At 38.4% G+C, this 22,881-nt stretch overlaps 1 protein-coding gene across 1 annotated transcript; it reads left to right on the top strand.

Moving 5' to 3' along the window:
• The first annotated feature begins 3,931 nt into the window (after positions 1 to 3,931).
• Positions 3,932 to 22,341, top strand: LOC133108224 (sodium- and chloride-dependent GABA transporter 2-like). The gene is made up of 14 exons (XM_061217694.1): positions 3,932 to 4,082; positions 4,393 to 4,527; positions 5,358 to 5,498; positions 6,340 to 6,430; positions 12,745 to 12,877; positions 16,101 to 16,235; positions 16,382 to 16,485; positions 16,698 to 16,822; positions 17,584 to 17,696; positions 18,452 to 18,589; positions 18,888 to 18,990; positions 20,546 to 20,646; positions 21,006 to 21,176; positions 22,249 to 22,341. Exons 1-14 carry the CDS (start codon positions 3,932 to 3,934, stop codon positions 22,339 to 22,341), a joined length of 1,734 nt encoding a protein of 577 aa, XP_061073678.1.
• Positions 22,342 to 22,881: the final 540 nt, after the last annotated feature.

Below are 22,881 nucleotides of genomic sequence, written 5' to 3'. Positions count from 1 at the left end.
TACTTCAGTGGGGGTTGACTGTACTGCAATTGGCTCCAATGTTTTCCAAAATTCCCTACTTTTTTTAAATGAAGAGTGTAAGAATATTGAGAGGTTAACGTAAAGAAAATTTACAACAAAAAAAAACCCATTATGCAGTTCAAAGTTATTTCTTCATTACTATCAGTGACTTTCTCCAACTGATTTGTCTGTTCATGCCACCAGCAGCACTGTATATACCAATATTTTGGAATATCCAGATCATCCATATTGCTTCAGGACTGTGGCCTCTGCCTGGACCAAGTTCACCTCCACTTTATTTTTCAGTTGTGTTGACCTGCTTTCTTCACCTGGAGCATGGACACCAGCAATCACATTTAATTCATTCAGGAGCCAGGTGAGTATCATCCCACCTGCATGTTGGACTCACTGGCATCAGGGGTACAAATGTTCCTCATCTGAGCAGTGTAGACTGGCATAAGACAGACCCAGGGAGTTATTTACACCTTTCATTACGTAAAAAAGTCCTGTGAGATGACTCCAGTGATACTGGCCGACAATACAGGCAGACAATCACAAATTACAGAATAGGTTGATTTATTAACAGTGTTGTACAAGGTCCCACAGTTGGAACAATGAAATTTGGCCTGACACGTATTCAGTGTGTTAGGGAAAAATGCCCTTTTTAACATTTCACAGGTGAGCATTGTCTGATGAAACAGATCCCAGTAAAAACAATGATCGCTATACTTGAGTTTAACCTTCGTATTTATTTGCAAAGAAATGACAGAAAGTGACAAAGCTTACCGGCTTTCTGATTTGAATCAGACATAGTAACATTATACACACTTTTCCAGAAGGGGCGGCTTTACCAAAACAAAAAGACATGAAGCTGGCCATGAACATTTATCAGTATTTTGTCTTCTGAATACCCCTTGTTGATCTTGCTGTAAGATCGGAATGTGCTAGCTGAGAAGCAGAGACTTAAGGTCAAAGGCTATCTGCTGGGAGAGACACAGAGAAAGGCTCCTAATAAGCATTTAATTCACCAAGTGATCTAATAGTAATACGGATTAACACTAAAAGGTTATTTGTAATCATGTGATTGTCTTTTTGTGAACACACATTGTCTATTAAGAATCAATTAAGAAAATTACCCTTACTGTTTGCAGAGCAATCGTCTCCTAAGGCTCTGTTTGGGGGATGAACTCAGTTAAGTCTCATTCAATGCCGTTAAACAGTCCTGGATCTCTCTGCCTATGTGCCGTCTGGATGGCTGTGCACTCAATTCCCTATTAAACTGTAATAATAAATGTTGGCAGGTAGGGGAAACACAATCTTTATACTTAATGTTTACCAAACTTCAGAAAATTGGGTCATCACCTGCCAGTAGTGCTCTGGCCCCGCCACCTCTGTTGCGATTGTACACACCTACAAATGGTCAAAGAAAATCAGTGGGATTCTGTCCCTCCGAAGGTACAAACTGAAGAATTTTATATTCATGTCAGCAATAACACAATAACCCACAGCTTTGCTTATTAACCTTAATCTTAACCTTCAATTTCCATGACCCTGTACAAATTCTAACGGAATAGTAACTGATTGTAATAATTTACAACAGTCTTTGTCACTTGGTGAGTGCATTCACTGTAGCACTTGCACAATGGCAGCCAGGTCAGTAACTCAATCAACCTGCTGATCTCCACATTCATATGTGATGGCCCCATTAACAGGATTATGTGTTCCACTTGTACAAACTCTGTGTGTAATTATTGGTGTTATTTTTGTCCCGAATGGTAATCTAACCCTTCTGGAACAAAGTGAATAGAATAGATGTACTTCACCCTGTCTCCACAGTATGCTCCCCATCTGAACTTTCATTATCACTTATCATCATCCACATCTAACAAAGGAGCTGCTGTGTTTACCTGTCTGACCCTCCATCCATCATCATCAGAACTGTATTCTGACTTAATCTGCTCCTCCAATGTCCCTAAACCAAGCACTGCCATTTCATTGCAGATCCCCAAATATACTGGAGGAATAAAATAATAAATAGAAGGCAACAAATACTAAATTGGAGAATCAGAAAATAAATAAAATAATATACACTCAGTGAGCACTTTATTAGGCATTTATTAGACTTATTTTCTAGACTTGTACTGCTGTAGCCTATCGACTCAGAGTTATGATGTGTTGTTTGTTCAGAGATGCCCTTCTGCATACCACTGTTGTAATGTGTGGTTATTTGTGTTACTGTCACCTTCCTGTCAGCTCAGGCCATTCTCCTCTGATGTCTCTCATTAACAAGGCATTTCTGTCTGCAGAACTGCTGCTCACTGGTCTGCTCATTTCTTTTTGTTTTGTTTTTTTTGCACCATTCTTTGCAAACTCTAGAAACTAGTGTTTGTGAAAATCCCAGGAGATCAGGAGTTTCTGAGATACTGAAACCACCCTGCCACCAACAATCATTCCATGGTCAAAGTAACTTTGATCACATTTTTTCCCCATTCTGATGGTTGATGTGAACATTAACTGAAACACTTGACCCGGGTCTACATGATTGTGTGCATTGCACTGCTGCCTTCCAATTTGCTGATTAGATAATTCCATGAATAAGTAGGTGTAATACAATTAAGATGTTCCTAATAAAGTGCTCGGTAAGTGTATCTTCCCTAGATCCGTGGAAACTAGAAACACATGCTTTGAAAACTTCCCGACTCAACATTAATGATTGTGAAAATAAAGTTTCTGAATAGCTCAACATAATGTTTAATTGATGGTGTGTTATGTTACTGAGTTCTGTCTGTTAGTTTATCATTGTTTATCATAGTGTTCTTGTAATTTATTATTTTTCTGTTTATATTCATTAGTCTTTGCACTCATCTTCCCCTGTGATGTCTGAGTCTGAGCCAGAGTCACTCCCCTGTCTGCGTGCTCCACTATTCGGGTGTCTACGGTAGTTCCGGGGTTCAACCTTCCTCCCAATCTTGCATTCCTTACTTCCTGCATTCTCTACATTTCATGTTTGTAGATAGCACTAATATACTAATCCCAACTAACATAGAATTTGTACAGTACTAATTATACTAACACTAAAATGTTCGTCAAACTAACAAACTAACTATCACTAGTTTTGGGTATGTGTAATTTAAATCACGTAATTAACTTACTAACGCATCTCCAGTTTAAATTCTGTTCTGTAACTCCGCCTCCCTATTCTATCACTGATTACTTGCTTAGTTTCAGCAAAGTGTTCGCACCTGTCTCTACTTATCACTACATCTCCTGATTCTGTGCAATTGTCTACTCCCTTGTCCAGAGCCATTTGTATTTCATGTGTCTTTGTGAATCCAGTCCGCGTTTTTGTTTCCCCCTCGTTATGTGTCACCTGATGTTTATTTGTTAGACCACCCTCACTCCCATGCCCTGCCTAGTTTGTCTCATTCCCCTGTGTATTTATACCTGTCCTTTTCAGTTACACCTTGCTAGTTCATCTCGTCCTGTTTTGAGTCCCGTACCCATTCATTCCTTCCCCCAGTTCTAGCCCCCTTATTCCCGAGTCCTTGTTTCCCGGGCCCTTGCCCTTCTGGCATTCTGTCCTGGTATTTTCCTGTCGGTTTGGTTTTGTTTCTGGAATTCCTGTTTATGACCCCTGCCTGCTTTTTGGTCTCTTCTTTTGGATCAGCTCTTGTACTTTTGCCTCTGTGGACTGACCCCCTGGTTTTTGATCTTGGCCTGTTTTGGATTACGCTCTCTCTGTCCCTTCATCTGCCAGTGAACCTGCCTTTTTCCACACCCCCATGTCTGCTTTTGGTTCCTCTGCTCCGCGTAGCATGACATGGTGATTCTTTAATATGGACCTGTCACTCATTAGTAAGGACAAGACCAGCACCGGAGAGCACCGAAGAAGGGCAGACAGTAAGAGTGGAATATGCCAGAGGAAGAAGAGATGAAAAAGGAGAGGAAGACTGCAGAAAGGCCATTGGAGGAGAGGGGTCAGTGGGGGAGTAAGGTGGAGTTCCTCCTGGCGGTGGCAGGGAACATAGTGGGGCTGGGAAACGTGTGGAGGTTCCCATACCTCTGCTACAAGAACGGCGGTGGTGAGTCGGAATATTAGTGAGAGTAAGAGTGTGAGTGTGAGTATGAGTGAACGTGAACCTCTGAGTGAGTACGTGTGAGTGTATGAGTGCAAATAACTCAGTGAGCTTTATTAGGGATCTTAAGTACACTACATTTAGAGATTATTTCACCTACTTAACAACTTTCTCATCCACTGTACTATGTAAGCATACTCAATTGTAGGCAAGTGCACTGATTCATGCACGGCTATTGTTTCAGATTGTTGGCTTCATGGAACTAAACATATTAATTTCAGTGAAACGTTACCTTTGATTGTGGGTGTATCTGCAGGAGCGTTCCTTGTGCCATATTTGGTCTTTGTGGTGACCTGTGGGATACCCCTGTTCCTGCTGGAGACTGCCATGGGGCAGTACACCCAGGAGGGGGCCATCACCTGCTGGAGGAAGCTGTGCCCATTGGCTGAGGGTGAGAGGCCAGAAACCTCTGACGTGACATAACGTTCAAACATAACATAACATAACATAATGTTCAGCCCAGCAGTGCTCACCATTTCTTACCCCAAAGTGTATCTACTGCTTAGTTGCCTAAAAGCTAAATTGTATCTAGCAACGTACCAAGCCTGGTCTTGAAAACCCCCAGTATTTCTGCCTCCACTACAACAACAAAGCCCTACATGGTACAGTTGCCAGAAAGAAAGACCTCCACACAAAATTAACCATCTGAAGTATGCAAAAGAAAACATTGAGAAGCCTGAAGACTTTTGGAATAATGTGTTTTGGACTGACAAAACCAAAATTGACCATGTTTACCATGTAGATGGATCCATTATGCTTTGGGGTTGTGTGGCAGCTGAGGGCACAGGAAATATTGTGCGAGTGGAAGGAATAATGGATTCCACCAAATATCATGAAATTGAAAGGTCAGTCCAGACATTGATGTTGAAGAGGTTTGGTATTCCAGCAAGACAATGATCCAAAGCATACCTCGAGAACAACCATCATATGCAAAGAGGTGGACTCTACTCTTACAGGGAGAAATGGGATAATCATACGGGAGGAAATAGTCACGATATATTACTGCCATTTGTCAGATGCTCTTGTCCAGAGTGTCTCTCAAAGCAGAAGGCATCAGTGAAATAATCAGGAACACAAATATGAAGAGAAACCACAGCAAGCATGTTCATAACCATTTATTGCACAAAGTAGCTGTTAAAACCAATGATTGGCATTGCCAGCAGTTAATTGAGTTTGTGTATGTGTATATAGCTATGTGTACAGTATCCGTTTGTGTCACAGGGGTTGGCTATGGAGGTCAGCTGATCCTGATTTACAGTTGCATGTGTTACATCATCATCCTGGCCTGGGCCCTCTTCTACCTGTACTTCTCGTTCAGCTCTGAGCTGCCCTGGGCCAGCTGCTCCAACACCTGGAACTCAGGTAAAGTATGAAATGTGGTGTAAAGTGCTCTAACTCCTCCTTCACACTGCAGACATGTAGACAGGGGGTCTCAAACTAAAAAGGGCCATGCTTCCTACATAGATCACTTGATATGTCTGTAAATACCCTCAAACTAAAGCTGACCGTCTACATCGTTTCATTTCAAATCCAATGCTCTGGAGCCCCAACTACAAACATTGTGTCACTATCCAAATACTTAAGGACTGCACTGTATATGATATACCATATTTGGATAAGAGTATTGATTTTGTAAGAAATTAGTTTTGCATTGCTTTCCTTACACTAAATATCAATAGTGCCTCACTACCCTACTAGCTGTGCCAATATTCACAATATACCACGGGTTCTTGTTCCATAACGCTTTCATACAACGGTTACCACATTTATCTTTCAAAAATTCACAAAAGAAAGACAATTTTTAGTGGAACTACTGAACAGTAGTTTCTTGGTTGCTAAGCAGCGGTATGGCTAAATGACGATAACGTTAGGTTAGGTTAATTTTAGGTACAAATTAGATAACGGTGATCTACAAATGCGGAGTAATACTAAATGATTTCTGAACATTCCATTTAGCCAAGCATGTATTGTGGATATTGGCTTGGCTGGGACACGAACTGACCATTAGAGACAATGGACCGGTCCTATCCGTTGTATAAAGCCTGGATTAATAATGGCTGTCTGCATATACTAAGTACATCAGACTCAACAGTATCAGAATGACTCGTTTGCTGCGACAGTTATGACTGTTTAAAATATCTCAGCTGCAGTGTGTGATGAGTATGTTTTGATGATTTAGGAAAGGCTACTCTCTGTGCTTCAGATCACTGTGTGGACTTCTCCAATCAAAACCTCATTGCAAACAGGACCAAACAGCCCAACAACTCCTCTTCTGCAGCCACCGAGTTTTGGGAGTAAGTGTGCTGGCTGACATCAACTCTCGAGAAGGGGCACACCTCAAGGGCCGATCCCTTTCAGGATTTTGTGCCAAATTCTGCTGTTCATTATTTAATTAGCTAAATAATGAATTGATCAGATATTTGCAAAGGTACCAGTTACAGCTTCAGACTGCAAGTGTATCCAAAAGATTTTACTGTGCTCAAGTACAGAAGTGAACCAACATCATTTATAGAGCTGTCAGAAAAAGAAATTAAGGTAATTGCTTAGAACAAAAACCAGCTCACAGACCAACCCTCCAGGAGAGGAGTTTTGTACCCCTGCACTAGAGACTGTTGTCCGTGAAAATCCCAGGAGATCAACAGCTTCAGTGATACTCAAACCACCCTGTCAGGCACCAACAATCATTCCACAGTCAAAGTCACATTTCTTCCCCTTTCTGACATTTGGACTGAACAACAGATTAATATTTAATAATGACTTAATATTTAATCAGCCAATCATGCATTTAGTTGCTGCCACATGATTGGCTGATTAAATATTTGCATTAACAATCTGGTGCACAGGTCTATCTAATAAAGTGATCACTGAGTGTATATTCCATGTATGCCATGTACTTACTCTGTTATACATAGCACTTGCTCTCATCCATTTCTTCAGAGATATTCCCCTCATGAAAAAAACAGCTCAAGCTAGGTTTTGAAACCGCTGGTAGCTGGTTGAGCAATTCAGACCACATCTGTAGTTAACATGGTTTGACCAGCTCAAGATGTTTTGAAACAGCTGGTAGCTGGTCATTTCAGACTGGTCATAGCATTTACACCAGGGTCATCATGCATTAACGGTGTCATATGAGTTTAGTTAGACAACATAGAGACTGTAGACTGTTATATATATATATATATAGCAAAGACATGTACTGGATCTTCTTTGTGGATGAAAGATATTTACTGTAATATACGCGTATTTATTTTTATTATGTGAAAACCTAAACTTGTCCTTTGTGCCCTGTCTCCCCCTGAAACACGCCGATCAGAAAGATGATAATTGCCATGGCTAAAATATATGTCAGAAGCCTAATGTGTTCTCAAAAACGGTTCCATTAGGCGAGTGTAAGGAAGTGCTTTGCGATGTAAACCTATTGCAGTCTTTTCATAGGTTTACAGAACCTATGTAAACCTCAATTTTATTTTATTTTTTAAATTTTTGTAATTTATTATAATTTAAATGTTATTTAAGTATTTTGGAATTCTGGGAATCTTTTTTCATTTCTGGAATTCCTGTAAGTTTTGTAATTTTCTACATTGAAAATAATTATTCATTATAAAATTATAATAAAACATTGTTTGTCATTTTTGTCATTTTTTTCTAATTTTTGTAATTCATGTAATTTTCTTCATTTTTGTATATTTTCATTTATGGATTTTTTGGTCATTTTTGTCATTTTCTACATTTTTGATAATAAAAATATAATGTTTTGAGGGTTAGTGTGAGGGTAATGAGGTTGAGGCTTAGGGTTGGGTGAGGGTAAGGGCTAGGGTTAGGGTTTTTTTAGGGAGAATGTTTTATTTCCTAATTTCCTAATATAATTTATTTAAATGCATTTTTGTGTTTTGTAATTTTTTTGTACTTTTTGTAATTTTTGTAATAGTCCTATTTTTTCTGATTATTCCATTTTTTTTCTATTTTTAAATATTTAAATGTTTTAACTTTTTATTTTTGATAATTAATATAAAATATAGTTTAAGTATTCTGGAATTTTGGGAATTTTTAGTAATTTTTCATTTTTTACGCTTTTAATCATTAAAATATAATTTATTTTAATGAATTTTTGTATTTTGTAATTTTTTTGTACTTTTTGTAATTTTTGTAATATTCATATTTAATCTTCCGATTATTCCTTTCTTTACATTTTTAAATATTAAAATGTTCTAACTTTTTTTTTTTGTTTAAGTATTCGGGAATTTTGGGAATTTTTAGGAATTTTTCATTTTCTACGCTTTTTTACATTTACATTTACATTTACATTTACATTTTAGTCATTTGGCAGACGCTTTTAATCCAAAGCGACTTACAAGTGCATAGGTTCTACCATAAGTCAGAGCATCACATCCAGGAACTAGCAAAATACACAGAAAATGCTGTTCTAAACATAGTTGTCATCAGAATTTTTTTTTTTTTTTTTTTTGGGGGGGGGTTAGACAAGGATAGGGATATCAGAAAGGAGGGGCAGGGGAAATCAGGAGGGAGGACTAAGGTAGAGTTTGAAAAGGTGGGTTTTGAGTCTGCGTCGAAATAGGGGGATGGATTCTGCTGTTCTGACAGTGGTAGGCAGGTCATTCCACCACTGAGGAACCAGAACGGAAAACAGGCGTGAACATGCAGCTCGACCGCCAGGTGCACGTAGAGAGGGAACCGTAAGGCGACCAGAGCTGGCAGACCGGAGTGGTCTAGCTGGGGAGTAGGGAGTGATCAGGGATTGTATGTAAGGTGGGGCAGTCCCCTTAGCAGCCTGAAATGCCAACACTAGGGCCTTGAAACGGATGCGTGCGGCAATGGGAAGCCAGTGGAGGCCAATGAGAAGCAGGGTGACATGAGCCGACCTGGGCTGATTGGTGATCAGGCGGGCTGCAGCATTCTGGACCAGCTGGAGGGGCTTGATGGCACACGCTGGGAGACCGGCTAGGAGGGAGTTGCAGTAATCCAGGCGGGAAATGACGAGCGCCTGGACTAGGAGCTGGGTGGCTTTCTCAGTCAGGAGATGACGGATACGGCGTATATTATACATTTGATCATTAAAATATAATGTTAGAGTGAGGGTAATGAGGTTGAGGTTTTGGGATAGGTGAGGGTAAGGGATAGGGTTAGGGTTTTTTTTGGGAGAATGTTTTATTTCCTAATTCCTTAATATAATTTATTTTAATGAATTTTGTATTTTGTAATTTTTTTGTACTTTTTGTAATTTTTGTAATATTCATATTTAATCTTCCAATTATTCCTTTTTTATCTTTTTAAATATTTTTTTATTGTTTACGTATTCTGGAATTTTGTAAGTTCTGTAATTTTCGACATAAATATATTTTTTTTTCCAATTTTTGTAATTCATTATAAAATTATAATATTAAATTTTCTTCATTTTTGTATTCTTTCATTTCTGGATTTTTAATGTAACATTTTTGTCATTTTCTACATTTTTGTCATTTTCTACATTTTTGTCATTTTCTACATTTTTGTAATTCTCTACATTTTTGTCATTTTCTACATTTTTGATAATAAAAATATAATGTTAGTCTGAGGGTTAGGGTGAGGGTAAATAGTTTTTTTTTGTGATAATTTATATGAGTTATAGTTTAAGTACTCTGGAATATTTCGATTTTTTTATTTCTGGAATTTCTGTAAGTTTTGTAAGTTTTTATTTTTAAAATTTTGGGAAGAATGTTTTATTTCCTAATTTCTTATTATCATTTATTTTAATGAATTTTAGTATTTTGTTATTTTCTGGTAATGTTTGTAATTTTGTCTAATATTCATAATTTTTATAAATTTTTATTATTTAAATGTTTTTACATTTTTCATAATTCATATAAAATATAGTTGAAGTATTCTGGAATTTGAGCAATTCATTTTTTCATTTCTGGAATTTCTGTAAGTTTTGTAAGTTTTTACATAAAGAAAAGTTTTGTTTGTTTTTGTAATTTTCCTATTTTTAATTGAATCATTTTTGTAATTCATTATAAAATTATAATATTGTCATTGTCATTTTTGTCATTTTTGTCATTTTCTTCATTTTGGTATATTTTCATTCCTGGATTTTATTTGTCATTTTCTACATTTTTGATAATTAAAATATAATTTTCAGGGTTAGAGTTGGTTGAGGGTTACGGTTAGGGTTAGGGTTTTTTAGGGAGATGTTAGTGTTAGGGTGAGGTGGGATTAGGGTTACGGTTGGGGGTGAGGGTACGGGTTAGGATTATATATTTTTTTAGGGTTTTTAGGGTAATTTCGTAATATAAAATTTGTCATTTAAATACATTTTTAAAAATCTTAATTTTTTTAATGGAATTTTTCTAATTTCTAAATAAATTTAAAAAATCATGTTATTTTTATTACCATTTTAATGTAATTAATTATTTTGGAATTTTGGGAGTTCATTTTCATTTCTGTAATTTCTGTAATTTCTGTAATTTCTGTAATTTCTGGATTTTTTGGAATTTTCTTCATTTTTGATCATTAAAACATAATGTTGGGTGAGGGTGAGGGTAATGGTTATAGTTATAGTTTTTAGGGAGGAAGTTTCATTTCCTAATATAATTAATTTTAATGAATTTTTGTATTTTGTCATTTTTATAGTTTTTTCTTTTTTATTATTTGTTTTTAAAAATAAAAAATTAAGAATTTTTGTCATTTTGTAATTTTTTTTCATTATTCATCATTTAAATGTAATTTTAGGGTGAGGTGGTGTTATGGTTAGGGTTGGGGTGAGGTTATGGTTAGGGGTTTTTTATGGTTAATTTCTAAATAAATGTTTTTAAACATTTTTGTAATTTTTGTAATTTTTTAATATGTAATTTTTCTCATTTCCAAATTTTAATTTTTTTTTGTAATGTTTCTTTCAATTATAATTTAAATGTCATTAAATATTTTGGAATTTTGGGAATTTATGTAATTTCTGGAATTATTTGTCATTTATTTTCTACATTTTTGATCATTAAAACATAATGTAAGTGTTAGGGTTAGGCTGAGGGTAATGGGGTTTAGGCTTCGGGTTGGGTGAGGGTTTCTTAGGGAGATTTTTTAGGAATTTTCTCCATTCATTATAATTTAAATGTATTTTGGAATTCCTGTCATTTTAATTTCTGTAATTTCTGTCATTTTTAGAATTTTAGAATTCTACATTTATTATAATTAAAACGTAATGTTAGGGTTGGGTGAGGTGGGGTTAGGTTTAGGGTTGGGGTGAGGGTAAAGGTTAGGGTTAAGGTTTTTTTAGGGTTAATTTCATGACATTACATTTTTGTAATTTTTAAATTTATATGTAATTTTTCTCATTTCCAAATGTGTTACTTTTTTGTAATGTTTCTTTAAATTGTAATTTAAATGTAATTAACTATTTTGCAATTTCTGGAATTTCTGTCATTTTCATTTCTGTAATTTCTGTAATTTCTGTCATTTTCGTATATATGAATTTCTGGATAATTTGTCATTCATGTCATTTTCTACATTTTTAATAATTAAAACATAATGTAAGCGTTAGGGTTAGGGTGAGGGTAATGGGGGTTAGGGTTAGGGTTGGAGTGAGGGTAAGGATTATGGTTAGGGTTTTTTAGGGAGAATGTTTGCTATTTTCCTAATACACTTTTTTTTTTTTTTTTTTTCGCATTTCATTTTTGCCTCTTTTGTCATTTTATTCATAATTTTTCTCATTTCTAAATTTTCATTTTTTGTAATGTTTTTGTATTTATTTGATTTCAATGTATTTAAAGAATTAGGGAATTTTTCCATTTCTGTTTTTTTCTGTAATTTCTGTAATTTCTGCATTTCTACATTTTTGATAATTAAAACATAATGAAAGAATTTTGGAATTTTGGAATTTTGGAATTTTTGGAATTTTTGGAATTTTCTCCATTCATTATAATTTAAATGTAATTCACTATTTTGTCATTTCTGTAATTTCTGTATATGTTTTCTAATTTTTGTATATGTTCATTTCTTGTCATTTTTGGAATTTCCTACATTTTTGATCATTATAAACATAATGTTAGTGTTAGGGTTATGGTGAGGGTAATGGGGTTTAGGCTTACGGTTGGGTGAGAGTTTTTTTAGGGAGAATGTTTTATTTCCTAATTTCATAATATAATATATATAATTTTAATGAATTTTCGTGGTTTAAAAAAATATATATATTCTTAATGTTTCTTAATGGAATTTTTCTATTTTTCCATATCATTAATTTTCTAAATTTTTGTCATTTTCTAAATTTTTGATAATTAAAATATTATGTTATCTGGGTGAGGGTGAGGGTGATGGGGTTTAGGCTAAGGGTTGGTGTGAGGGTTAGGGTAAGGGTTTAGGGAGAATGTTTTATTTCCTAATTTCCCAATTTTTGTAATTTCCCAATTTTTTATTTTTTTTTAATCTTTTGAATTTTTGATCATTTAAGTATTTATTTCATTTGTGAAATTTGTGTAATTTGCTTAATTTTCTACATTTATTATCATTAAAATGTAATGTTAGTGTTATGGTTTGGGTGAGGTGGGGCTAGGGTTAAGGTTTTTTTAGGGTTCATTTTGTAATATAACATTTTTCTAATAAATCTCTGCTTCCCTCCCAGGAGACGTGTGCTGCTGATCTCGGGGGGCATTGAGGAGGTGGGCAGTGTGAGGTGGGAGCTGCTCCTGTGCCTCATCACTATGTGGGTCATCTGCTACTTCTGCATCTGGAAGGGAGTGAAGTCTACAGGCAAGGTCTGTCCCTGATTTACTGAGAGAGATAAGTAAAGAATTTCCTTACCCAGGTGACTCTCCGCAGAGTGAGATCATGTAAAACGCTCAACATGTAGCGATAGGTGCGGAACTTAACTCAAATCGCCATGATAAAAGGTAACTCCAGAAGATGCAAAAAATAGCGGTTGAAATATATCAGTCTGGGAATGGTTACATTTCTAAGGCTCTGGCACTTCATCAAACCACAGCCAGAACCATTATCTCCAGATGGAGAAGAATTCCAGAGGACTGGCTGGCCTGCCATAATTCCTCCAAGGGCATAGTCTGAACTAACCAGAAAGTCACACGTGATCCCAAAATAACATCAAAAGAACCTTCCAACGTTGGAATTTATGAGTGTAGCGAGATGGAAACCAGTGCTAACCAAGAGAAACACCAAGGGCCATAATTTCTGGCCAGTGCCTGGCGTGTTGTGAGCTGGCCTGATTGATTCATTAATTTTGTATATTCCAGATAATCCAGAAGCCTCTGGCAATTGAGCCACAGCTCATTACATTACATTATTGGCATTTGGCAGACACTCTTATCCAGAGCAACATACAGTTCATTTGACTAAGCAGGGGACAATCCCCCCTGGAGCAATGCAGGGTTAACGGCCCAACGGCTGTACGGATCTTATTGTGGCTACACTGGGATTCAAACCACCGACCTTGCTTGTCCCAGTCATTTACCTTAACAACTACGCTACAGGCCACCCCGCTCGGGGTGTGTCAGTCAAGAGTGAGCAGCTCATTGCCAATTTGGTGTAGCGTATTTTTATTTTCCAGTCAGACAGGTCCCAGGACTAAGGCACAAGTTGCAGCCCAGTCTATGGTATATTGCTCATTTTGAGGCATTCATTCATGCAATGCATGCATGTCCGGCCTACTTAAAATGTACTACAATCTCTTGGCATAATACATGTAATAAATGTGATATATGCAGTTTGATAGCCTGTGTTATGATCTTCCGTGGTTTTATTTTCTTTATTAAAATAAGATTCAATGTGAAGTGAGAGATAATGTCATAATGTTTGGCAAAAGCTGAAAAAGACAGGTGATTCACACGAGCACCAAGACCATCTATCTTGACCTATGCACTGACAAGGCTTCCAACACACAATGCATTAATACCTGCTACAGGTAATGTAACTATGGTGGTCTACTTCAAACAACATGTACGACTGGGCAGGCTGCTGAGGATTCAATCAAATATTCTCTTTGAATCAACAACCAAATCGATTATTTTCAGAGGAACACGGGACTTTAGGAGTACATGAGGAATGAGCTCTTTATTAGGAAAATTTGTACTTTATTACACCAATTTATTCATGTGATTATGGAATCAGCCAATTACATGGCAGCAGTGCAATGCATACAATCATGTAGATACAACTGAGAAGCTTCAGTTAATGTTCACATCAACCATCAGAATGAGGAAAAAATTTGATCTAAGTGACTTTGACCATGGAATGATTGTTGGTGGCAGAAAGGGTGGTTTTAGTATCTCAGAAACTGCTGATCTCCTGGGATTTTCACACACACTAGTCTCTAGAGTTTGCAAAGAATGGTGCGAAAACAAAAAGAAATCCAGTGACCAGCAGTTCTGCAGACAGAAACGCCTTGTTAATGAGAGATGTAAGAGGAGAATGGCCAGACAGACTGGTCTGAGCTGACAGGAAGGTCACAGTAACACAAATGACCACACATTACAACAGTCACATTGGTATGCAGAAGAGCATCTCTGAGCACACAACGCATCATAACTTGAACTCGATGGACTACAGCAGTAGAATTCTTAAAAATACGTCTAATAAATACCTAATAAAGTGCTACTGTGCGTATATACAGTACTATGCAAAAGTTTTAGGCAGGTGTGAAAAAATGCTGTAAAGTAAGAATGCTTTAAAAATAGAAATGTTAATAGTTGCGTTTTTATCGATTAACGAAACGCTGTGAACAGAAGAAAAATCTAAATCAAATCAATATTTGGTTTGAACACCCTTTGCCATCACTTCTTCAAGGTACACTTGCACAAAGTCAGGGATTTTGTAGTCAGATGTGAGATTAACCAATTATACCAAACGGGAGCTAATGATCATCAATTTAATATGTAGGTTGAAACACAATCATTAACTGAAACAGAAACAGCTGTGTAGGAGGGTTAAAACTGGGTGAGGAACAGCCAAACTCTGCTTCCAAGGTGAGGTTGCTGAAGACAGTTTAATGTCAGAAGTCATACACCATGGCAAGACTGAGCACAGCAACAAGACACAAGGTAGTTATACTGCATGAGCAAGGTCTCTCTCAGGCAGAAATTTCAAGGCACAGGGATTTCCAGATGTGCTGGTCCGCCAAGGAAACTTAGTGTTGCAGATGAAAGACACAGCACGCTTACTTCCGTTTGCAATCGGAAAATGTCCAACAGTGCCATCAGCTCAGAATTGGCAGAAACATGTGGGACCCAGGTACACCCATCTACTGTGCGGAGAAGTCTGGTCAGAAGTGGTCTTCATGGAAGAATTGTGGCCAAAATCCATACCTCCCACATGAAGACAAGGCCAAGTGATTCAGCTATGCACAAAAACACAGGAACTAGGGTGCAGAAAAATGGCAGCAGGTTCTCTGGACTGATAAAATATTGAAATATTTGGCTGTAGCAGAATGCAGTTTGTTCACCGAAGGGCTGGAGAGCGATACAAGAATGAATGTCTGCAGGCAACAGTGAAGCATGGTGGAGGTTCCTTGCAAGTTTGGGGCTGCATTTCTGCAATAGGAGTTGGGGATTTGATCAAAATTAATGGTCTCCTCAATGCTGAGAAGTACAGGCAGATACTTAACCATCATGCAATACCATCAGGGAGGCATCTGATTGGCCCCAAATTTATATATATATTCGAAAATTTCCAATACAACCTGCTCAATATGCATTGACCTTAAAGGTATTGACATGAGAGGTAATAATGATTCCGGAAAATACAGTCCCAAGGCTCATCTCACAATTGTAAAAGCACCTGGATGATCCCCAAACCTTTTGGGATAATGTTCTATGGACAGATGAGTCAAAAGTGAAACTGTATAAACTAAACAGACATTTATTTATTTTCACACACTTTTATGCATTTATTTATTCCTAATTTCCTAATTTTGGCATTTCTCATCCTCCATACGCATAATTCTAAAAGAAATACTCACTCTCTCACCAGGCAGTTTATTTCACAGCTACCTTCCCATACGTGATGCTTTTGGTGTTGTTGATACGAGGGCTAACTCTACCTGGAGCTCTGCAGGGAGTGGAGTTCTACCTGTACCCTGACCCCTCCCGCCTGGCAGACCCACAGGTAGGTACTCCATAACACCAGCTGGACCTTTTCACCTTGTCACAGTAAAATGTCTCTTTCCTAATTTCACTCAGCCAGGGAACACATTTTTCCCTCTGTGTTAAGCAACACCCAATGTGTTCAATGTGTTTGTGATGTCACTCCAGGTGTGGATGGAGGCAGGAACTCAGATCTTCTTCTCCTACAGTGTTGGAGTGGGTACTCTGACTGTTCTGGGTAGCTACAACACCTACAACAACAACTGCTACAAGTAAGTACACAAGGGCAGAAATGCAGAGGAAAACAGTCAGGTTTTTAACCATAAATATGCAGCTCTGTCCAGTGTAATACTCAGATACCAACACACATCCTGCATGCCACTTAGCAGCGAACACTTGCACTTATCTTTCACCTTGGAAGATAATAAATGCTACAGTGAGGTCTGGTCAGAGATTGTTTAGCCTCCTGGTGGTGTTTTTACAGGGACAGTATATCGCTGTGTCTGCTGAACAGCGGGACCAGCCTGGTGGCAGGATTTGCGGTCTTTTCTGTGCTGGGGTTCATGGCCCATGAGCAGGGTGTCCCCATAGAGGAAGTGGCAGAATCAGGTACAGTATGTCAAGACAAATGATGAAGGTGTGACAAATATATAAAAATATAAGTAAACGGGCTGCTGGATGGCTCATTCGGTTGAAGCTCCACACTGTGGTGCATGGATTAGCCTCATGGCCTTGCATTAAACCCAGAAACCAGACCGTGCCAGTGCTGACGGTACCCGGTAGTTGCAAAGGGTGAGACACAATTGACTCCTGCGGCTGACAGATTTGGGTGGGCATTTGAGATATACAGCCCCAAGCTGGGTGGCAAAATATACGATGCGCTCCCTAACACCTGGGACAAAGACATATTATTTGGCTCTGTACTCTGCACTTTTGTAATCAAGCAATTCACATGTGGTTAGAGTGCACATTCCCAGGTTTAAGTAAAGAGTATTTATACACTTAGTTTATACACCATGTAGAAATTACAGCACATTTTTATAAATTTCCCCATGTCAGGGAACCAGAAAATTTGGGACATACAGCCAGCTCCAGACTTATTTGCGCCATTGATAAAAAATGAAGAATGATTATGACTATGATTTGTTGTTGCTATTGTTGTTGTCCGTTGTTATAATTAGTTTTCTATCATTTTCAAAAGAAGTATCTTATATGATGTGTAATTGTACCTGATAACAATAGGACCTGTGCAAGGTGCTCTGCATAACAGCGTCTGCTAAATGCAGAAATGTGTGAATGTCATGTCAGGGCATGTGAGTCATTCATTCAACCTCCTGTGTTCTTTGTTCTCCCCTGCTCCCTGCTCCCAGGACCTGGTCTGGCATTCATTGCGTACCCCCAAGCAGTAGCAATGATGCCCCTACCTCAGCTGTGGGCCGTCTGCTTCTTCATTATGATCATCTTGTTGGGCCTGGACACTCATGTAATCAGTTTCCTGGCTGTGGCTCGCCTCTCCTGGCTGCTGAGTCTGTGATACTGCTGCCACTACTAATGTCTGTGGCCCTGTTTACTTCTGGATCCTTTGGTTCTTGCTCGTCATGAAGGAAAGCTGTGCTGAGCTAGCAAGGCATCATGCTGGGTTACCAGAGTGCACAGCACTTGCCATCTAACTGTGCAACACTTAATTATGAATCGGAATTTACTGAGGAAGAATTGTGTGAGTGAGAGTGACAGACAGCGGAGGACTAGGCAGCCGAAGCTAAAATAAACACGTCCAGTGACGTCACTCTTTAACCTGAATTTAATAAAAAATACTCACTCAATTTAAATCCAATTGATCCCGACACAAGACAACTCATTCTGTGGTGCCTACATGCCTTTTTCTAATTTCATGACCGTACATTATATTACATTTGAATTAGACCACGACATTCAAAATTTCAACGCGTAGACTTAACATGGGGAAGACAGATGCTCACCCAAATTAGACTAATTGAACATTCTATTATTAAACAGACATAAGAATTGACATTGTGAGCTTGCAGTGGGTGACACCGACAGTAGGCTAGTACTGTCCACTTTAGAGTCTCACAGATTGGTTAAACAGAACAGTAATTAAACATACATTAATGTATGTTAATCATTTTTCTTTCTCCCTTCCTTTCATTTTCTTCTCTTCCCTCACTCTCCTTTTCTCTCCCTGCCTGGTGAACCCTGGGCTGTCTGTCTGCTTTTCAGTTTGTGACGGTGGAGGTGGTCATAACGTCGGTGACGGACCTGTTTCCCAAACTACTACGGAGGGCTGGGCGCAGAGAGATCTTCCTCCTGCTCTTCTGCCTCACCTGCTTCGTCTTGCAGCTGGTGATGGTCACACAGGTGAGAAGACAGCTGGGATAGAAATACATTTAAATAGACACTATTTTACTATTAATTTCCCTCATTACAGACTCCTTTGGCGTACAGATTACAAAGATAATATCTTAATTACTACCAATTTTAAATAATGCATGATGATAGAAGTAGTTCAGGATTACCTTGTTCAAGACTACAGTCCATATGAAAGAATATTGCATCAATCTGATATCCACAATTCCAGAGCTCACACAAAGCTCACATCTCTTTCTGACCTTATTTTCCTATATCTACTCCTGTAATTCCCCTTTCTGTCCACCAGGGGGGGATATATGTGTTCCAGCTCCTGGACTACTATGCCTGTAGTGGGGCCTGTATGTTCTTCATGTGTGTGTTCAAGGTTCTGGCCATGGGCTGGCTGTTTGGTGAGTGCACTTAGGAAGATAGCTGACTGTATTAACACATTACTGCACAAAAAACACTACCTTTGAACAAACTGTACCTTTCCAATCCAACGCTCTATGGAAATAAAAAAGAAAAGAATGGCAGCAAATGGGAATGGATTATGAACAAGAACTGAAACTGATGTGCAGTTGAGGTTCATTAAAATAGCTTCATATATAAAAGAATGTATGAAATGTATTAAATTCTAAATATGTACATCACGGCAGAGAAAAGCATAGCCAATAAGAAAAAAGACTGACACTTAAATGGCATCCCCGGTTCTACGGGGGAGCAAAAGGGTGCATTGTACACTTAGATTAATATTTTGTTGTTGAATATTGTAATACATTTTTAAAAAGCGCTACAAATGTTCAGCAGTTGAGCTCATGTCACCGGCAGCAGGTGGAATTACGTGATGGCATTACGTTTGGTGAAACAGACAATTGTGAACTATGGTGCCGCAAAGAAGTTACGTTCAGTTAGACTAGAGGACGCATTTATTATGCCGTTTTAGATTGATCTCAGAAGATGAATTAATTATGACTTTGTTTGTTATAAATAAATAAATAGCAATCCTACAAGTTAGCTAAGTAATTATTACAGTGGGTGGATGAAAATGAATAAAAAAGTTACGAAAGTAACCCGGGAACATGAATATTGTTTTACTCTCATAATAATGTTGAGCGTAAAATCAAGCGTCGTGCCATTCGGACGTCAATATCTCAGCAATCGTTTTATGTAGAGACTTGCAGTAAACTGCATCGTATTCAGTTGGTAACTCCATTGGTGTGGTGTGAAGTGTTTATTTTGGTTTGCCTGTATTTCCAAGGCCCTCAGCAACAGATTTAAAGTCAAAAACCCTCATTGTATTGTGGGTATACACTGTAAATGAGGATTATTCACTGATCAAGCCTCTTCCTCTGAAAGTGCACCAGATTCATGCACTTAACTGTTAAAATTGACTACATTTTCTCCCGGGAGAGCATGCCCCCCATAGAGGGTTGGTCTTCCCCCACTACTGCACCCCGCTCAATTCAGGTGAACCCTTCGTGATGTTATTCTGTCAGATGGATAATGACTTCCTCTTAATTTTCCTTTATTGCCAAAAACAGGAGAAACATTACATTACATTACATTACATTATTGGCATTTGGCAGACGCTCTTATCCAGAGCGACGTACAACAAAGTGCATACCCATAACCAGGGAAACTGTTTTAAGGGGAGCCCAAGCCTCAACTGGAAAAACTTCACATGTGGAGAATGGTAGAATAAGTCATTTATCTTTCTTGCCATTGTGTTTCGTGAAACAAAGACCCCTTCTTGGATACCGGAAGCAGTCAACACCCATTCATGAAAAGAGACTTTAAGCCAGAGAACCATGTGAATAACAACAACAAAAAATCTATTTTGAAACTGGAATCATTCTAATTCTTAATTATATTCTTAATTTTCCATTCCCTGGTATTTCATCTTATTTTGTTCCTCAGTTGAGGTTCCCTTTATACACAACACTACACTTGTTTGCCCTGGAGCAGGGGCGGAGCGCATGATGGATGTGATCGAGGACATGACCGGGGAACGGCCCAGCCTCATCTTTAAGCTCTGCTGGCTCTACTTCACCCCACTGGTGACCCTGGTGAGTTTGACTCACCCCCACTGTGGGATGTCCAGAGACAGAGCATCTGCCTGACTCACGTATTACAGGACAACCTCATCATTGCACAACTCAAGCATGTTGCATTGCAGTATGCCACTGCAGAAAACTACTTTGGACATCCTGCCCAACAGGAGAAGCCCACTCTTGTATCTTGTGTGATATTTGGTTCAATTGGAAAGTTTGTACTTCTGTTTTGGTTTTTCAGCAAAAAAGTAATCATTCTCTATGTTAGGGCACTTTTTAGACAGGTGCTGCAACATATGTACTGAAAAACTGAATTCTGCAGCATGGTGTGTGTAACATTTATTAAACCTTCCACTCTTCCTCCTCTCCCGTAGGGATCCTTCATCTTCTCTGTGGTGAAGTACCAGCCCCTGACCTTTAACCGCTGGTATGTGTATCCAGACTGGGCGTACGTGCTGGGCTGGCTGCTGGCCCTCTCCTCTGTTGTACTGGTGCCGGGGTGGAGTCTGGTCAAGCTCTCCATCAGCACTGGCACTCTCAGACAGGTGAGGCCTGGATCCCGTGTCTCCACAGCTGTGCAGAAAGATAGCCTTGTTTTCACTGTCCCACCCCCTTACACAGGGCCAACAGTGTTTTACCGAATTACACACAAACACACACACACACACACACACATCAGTAGATATGCAATCAGCCAAATTCAAGGCAGATAGATAAATGGTAAATGGTGGCATTTATATAGCACCTTTATACTAAGCTCTGTACACACACAGAACACTTGAAACATATTCCACGAGTCCACTTCTTGCATTTAACTGTTTACTCGAAAATTCTTGAAGCAATCATTACAAAAATAAAAAAGGTTATCCACAAAATACATAGAATTCAAAGTTGTAAAGAGAGCGAGAGAACGAGACAGCGAGGTCAAAAAACTATTTCGCCCCAATCCTCCATCTGCTTTTCCCTAATCCACATACATCAAAATAAAAGCACTTAACAGTGGGCATCAGGATCAATTAAACTCCCGTCTTAACCTTACAGCGCAAATCAATGCATTTTAACATTTATATCAAGAAATTATATATTCATCTTATTGTAAAGTAAAATCATTTTAACTTAAATAAACTGCATTTAGGCTCCTACATCATTCATTCATTCATTCACACACTGATGGTGTTTGGCTGCCATGCAAGGCACCAACCAGCTCGTCAGGAGCATTTAGGGGTTAGGTGTCTTGCTCAGGGACACTTCGACACAGCCCAGGCGGGGGATCAAACCGGCAACCCTCCGACTGCCAGACTGCCAGACGACTGCTCTTACTGCCTGAGCCATGTCGCCCAATGTCTGTCTGTCATTTGTAAAATGCTATAGTGCAGTCTGTTTCCATTCTTCCTCCTAGCTACCCGGCACACCATCGTCTTATTTCTTCGTATTTTATGCTAGATAAGAAAGATTTGCACATTTTCAGGTAAAAACAGGGATAACTGAATGAATGAATGAATGAATGAATGAATGAAACTTCACATTTCACAAATTCTTTTGGTCTTGTTGTCAAAATAATAATGATGACATTGTTGACAATCCACCCTTCCATTATTTTTATGCTTCCGCTGACAGCGATTGTCTCGCCTGCGTCGCCCTGACCTCCGGCTGAACGAGCAGCAAATGGACGAGCGAGAGCAAGTGATTTCTTCCACAGAGACGGAGTGACCGACACAAAGTAAATAAAGTGACAATAAAAGGTTGTGCCAATACATGCATTTCTTTTAATGTCTTTTTTACTTTTTGCTTCTGTTACCCCACTGGCAAATCTGGAAAACTCTAACCTAAATGGCAATTATTTAGCAGAAGATAATAAGATTTTAATATAAACAACTATAATACTTGTTAAAGGTACAATAGGTAAGATTTTTGTGTTAAAACATTGTTACAAGACCATTGTAACTCCCTTCCTATCATTGAAAAAGGCTCACTGACATGATGACTCGCCCTCCGCCTGTGTTTTAGTCCTTAAATTCGAAATACAGAGTTGACAGGCCGGCACTCTGTACCAAAACATTGTATTACTGTACAAGAATTAGAGGTCATTGGTTGAAAATTGGTTCCAATTGCCACAGCCAATGGCATTTAAACGTCAGCACGCTCACAGAGAAGGGGTGGGATAAACAGTGTTGCGGTTTGAGTGCGTTTGTTGCTGCTATTCCTCTCTTGACTGTTAGAAGTCTAAAATGACTTACTGTACCTTTAAGA

The sequence above is a fragment of the Conger conger genome, chromosome 13 (assembly GCF_963514075.1).
Source record: "Conger conger chromosome 13, fConCon1.1, whole genome shotgun sequence".
Lineage (NCBI taxonomy): Eukaryota > Metazoa > Chordata > Actinopteri > Anguilliformes > Congridae > Conger > Conger conger.
Note: the sequence above shows the minus strand (reverse complement) of the source record. Positions and strands in the feature narration are given on the sequence as shown.

Bases quoted from the DNA above. Each gene is read 5' to 3' on its own strand.
- LOC133108224 (XM_061217694.1), top strand. From the start codon at position 3,932: ATGAAAAAGGAGAGGAAGACTGCAGAAAGGCCATTGGAGGAGAGGGGT. The intron at 16,236-16,381 runs GTAGGTACTCCA...ATGTCACTCCAG, and splicing joins CCCGCCTGGCAGACCCACAG to GTGTGGATGGAGGCAGGAAC. The intron at 18,590-18,887 runs GTGAGAAGACAG...TCTGTCCACCAG, and splicing joins AGCTGGTGATGGTCACACAG to GGGGGGATATATGTGTTCCA.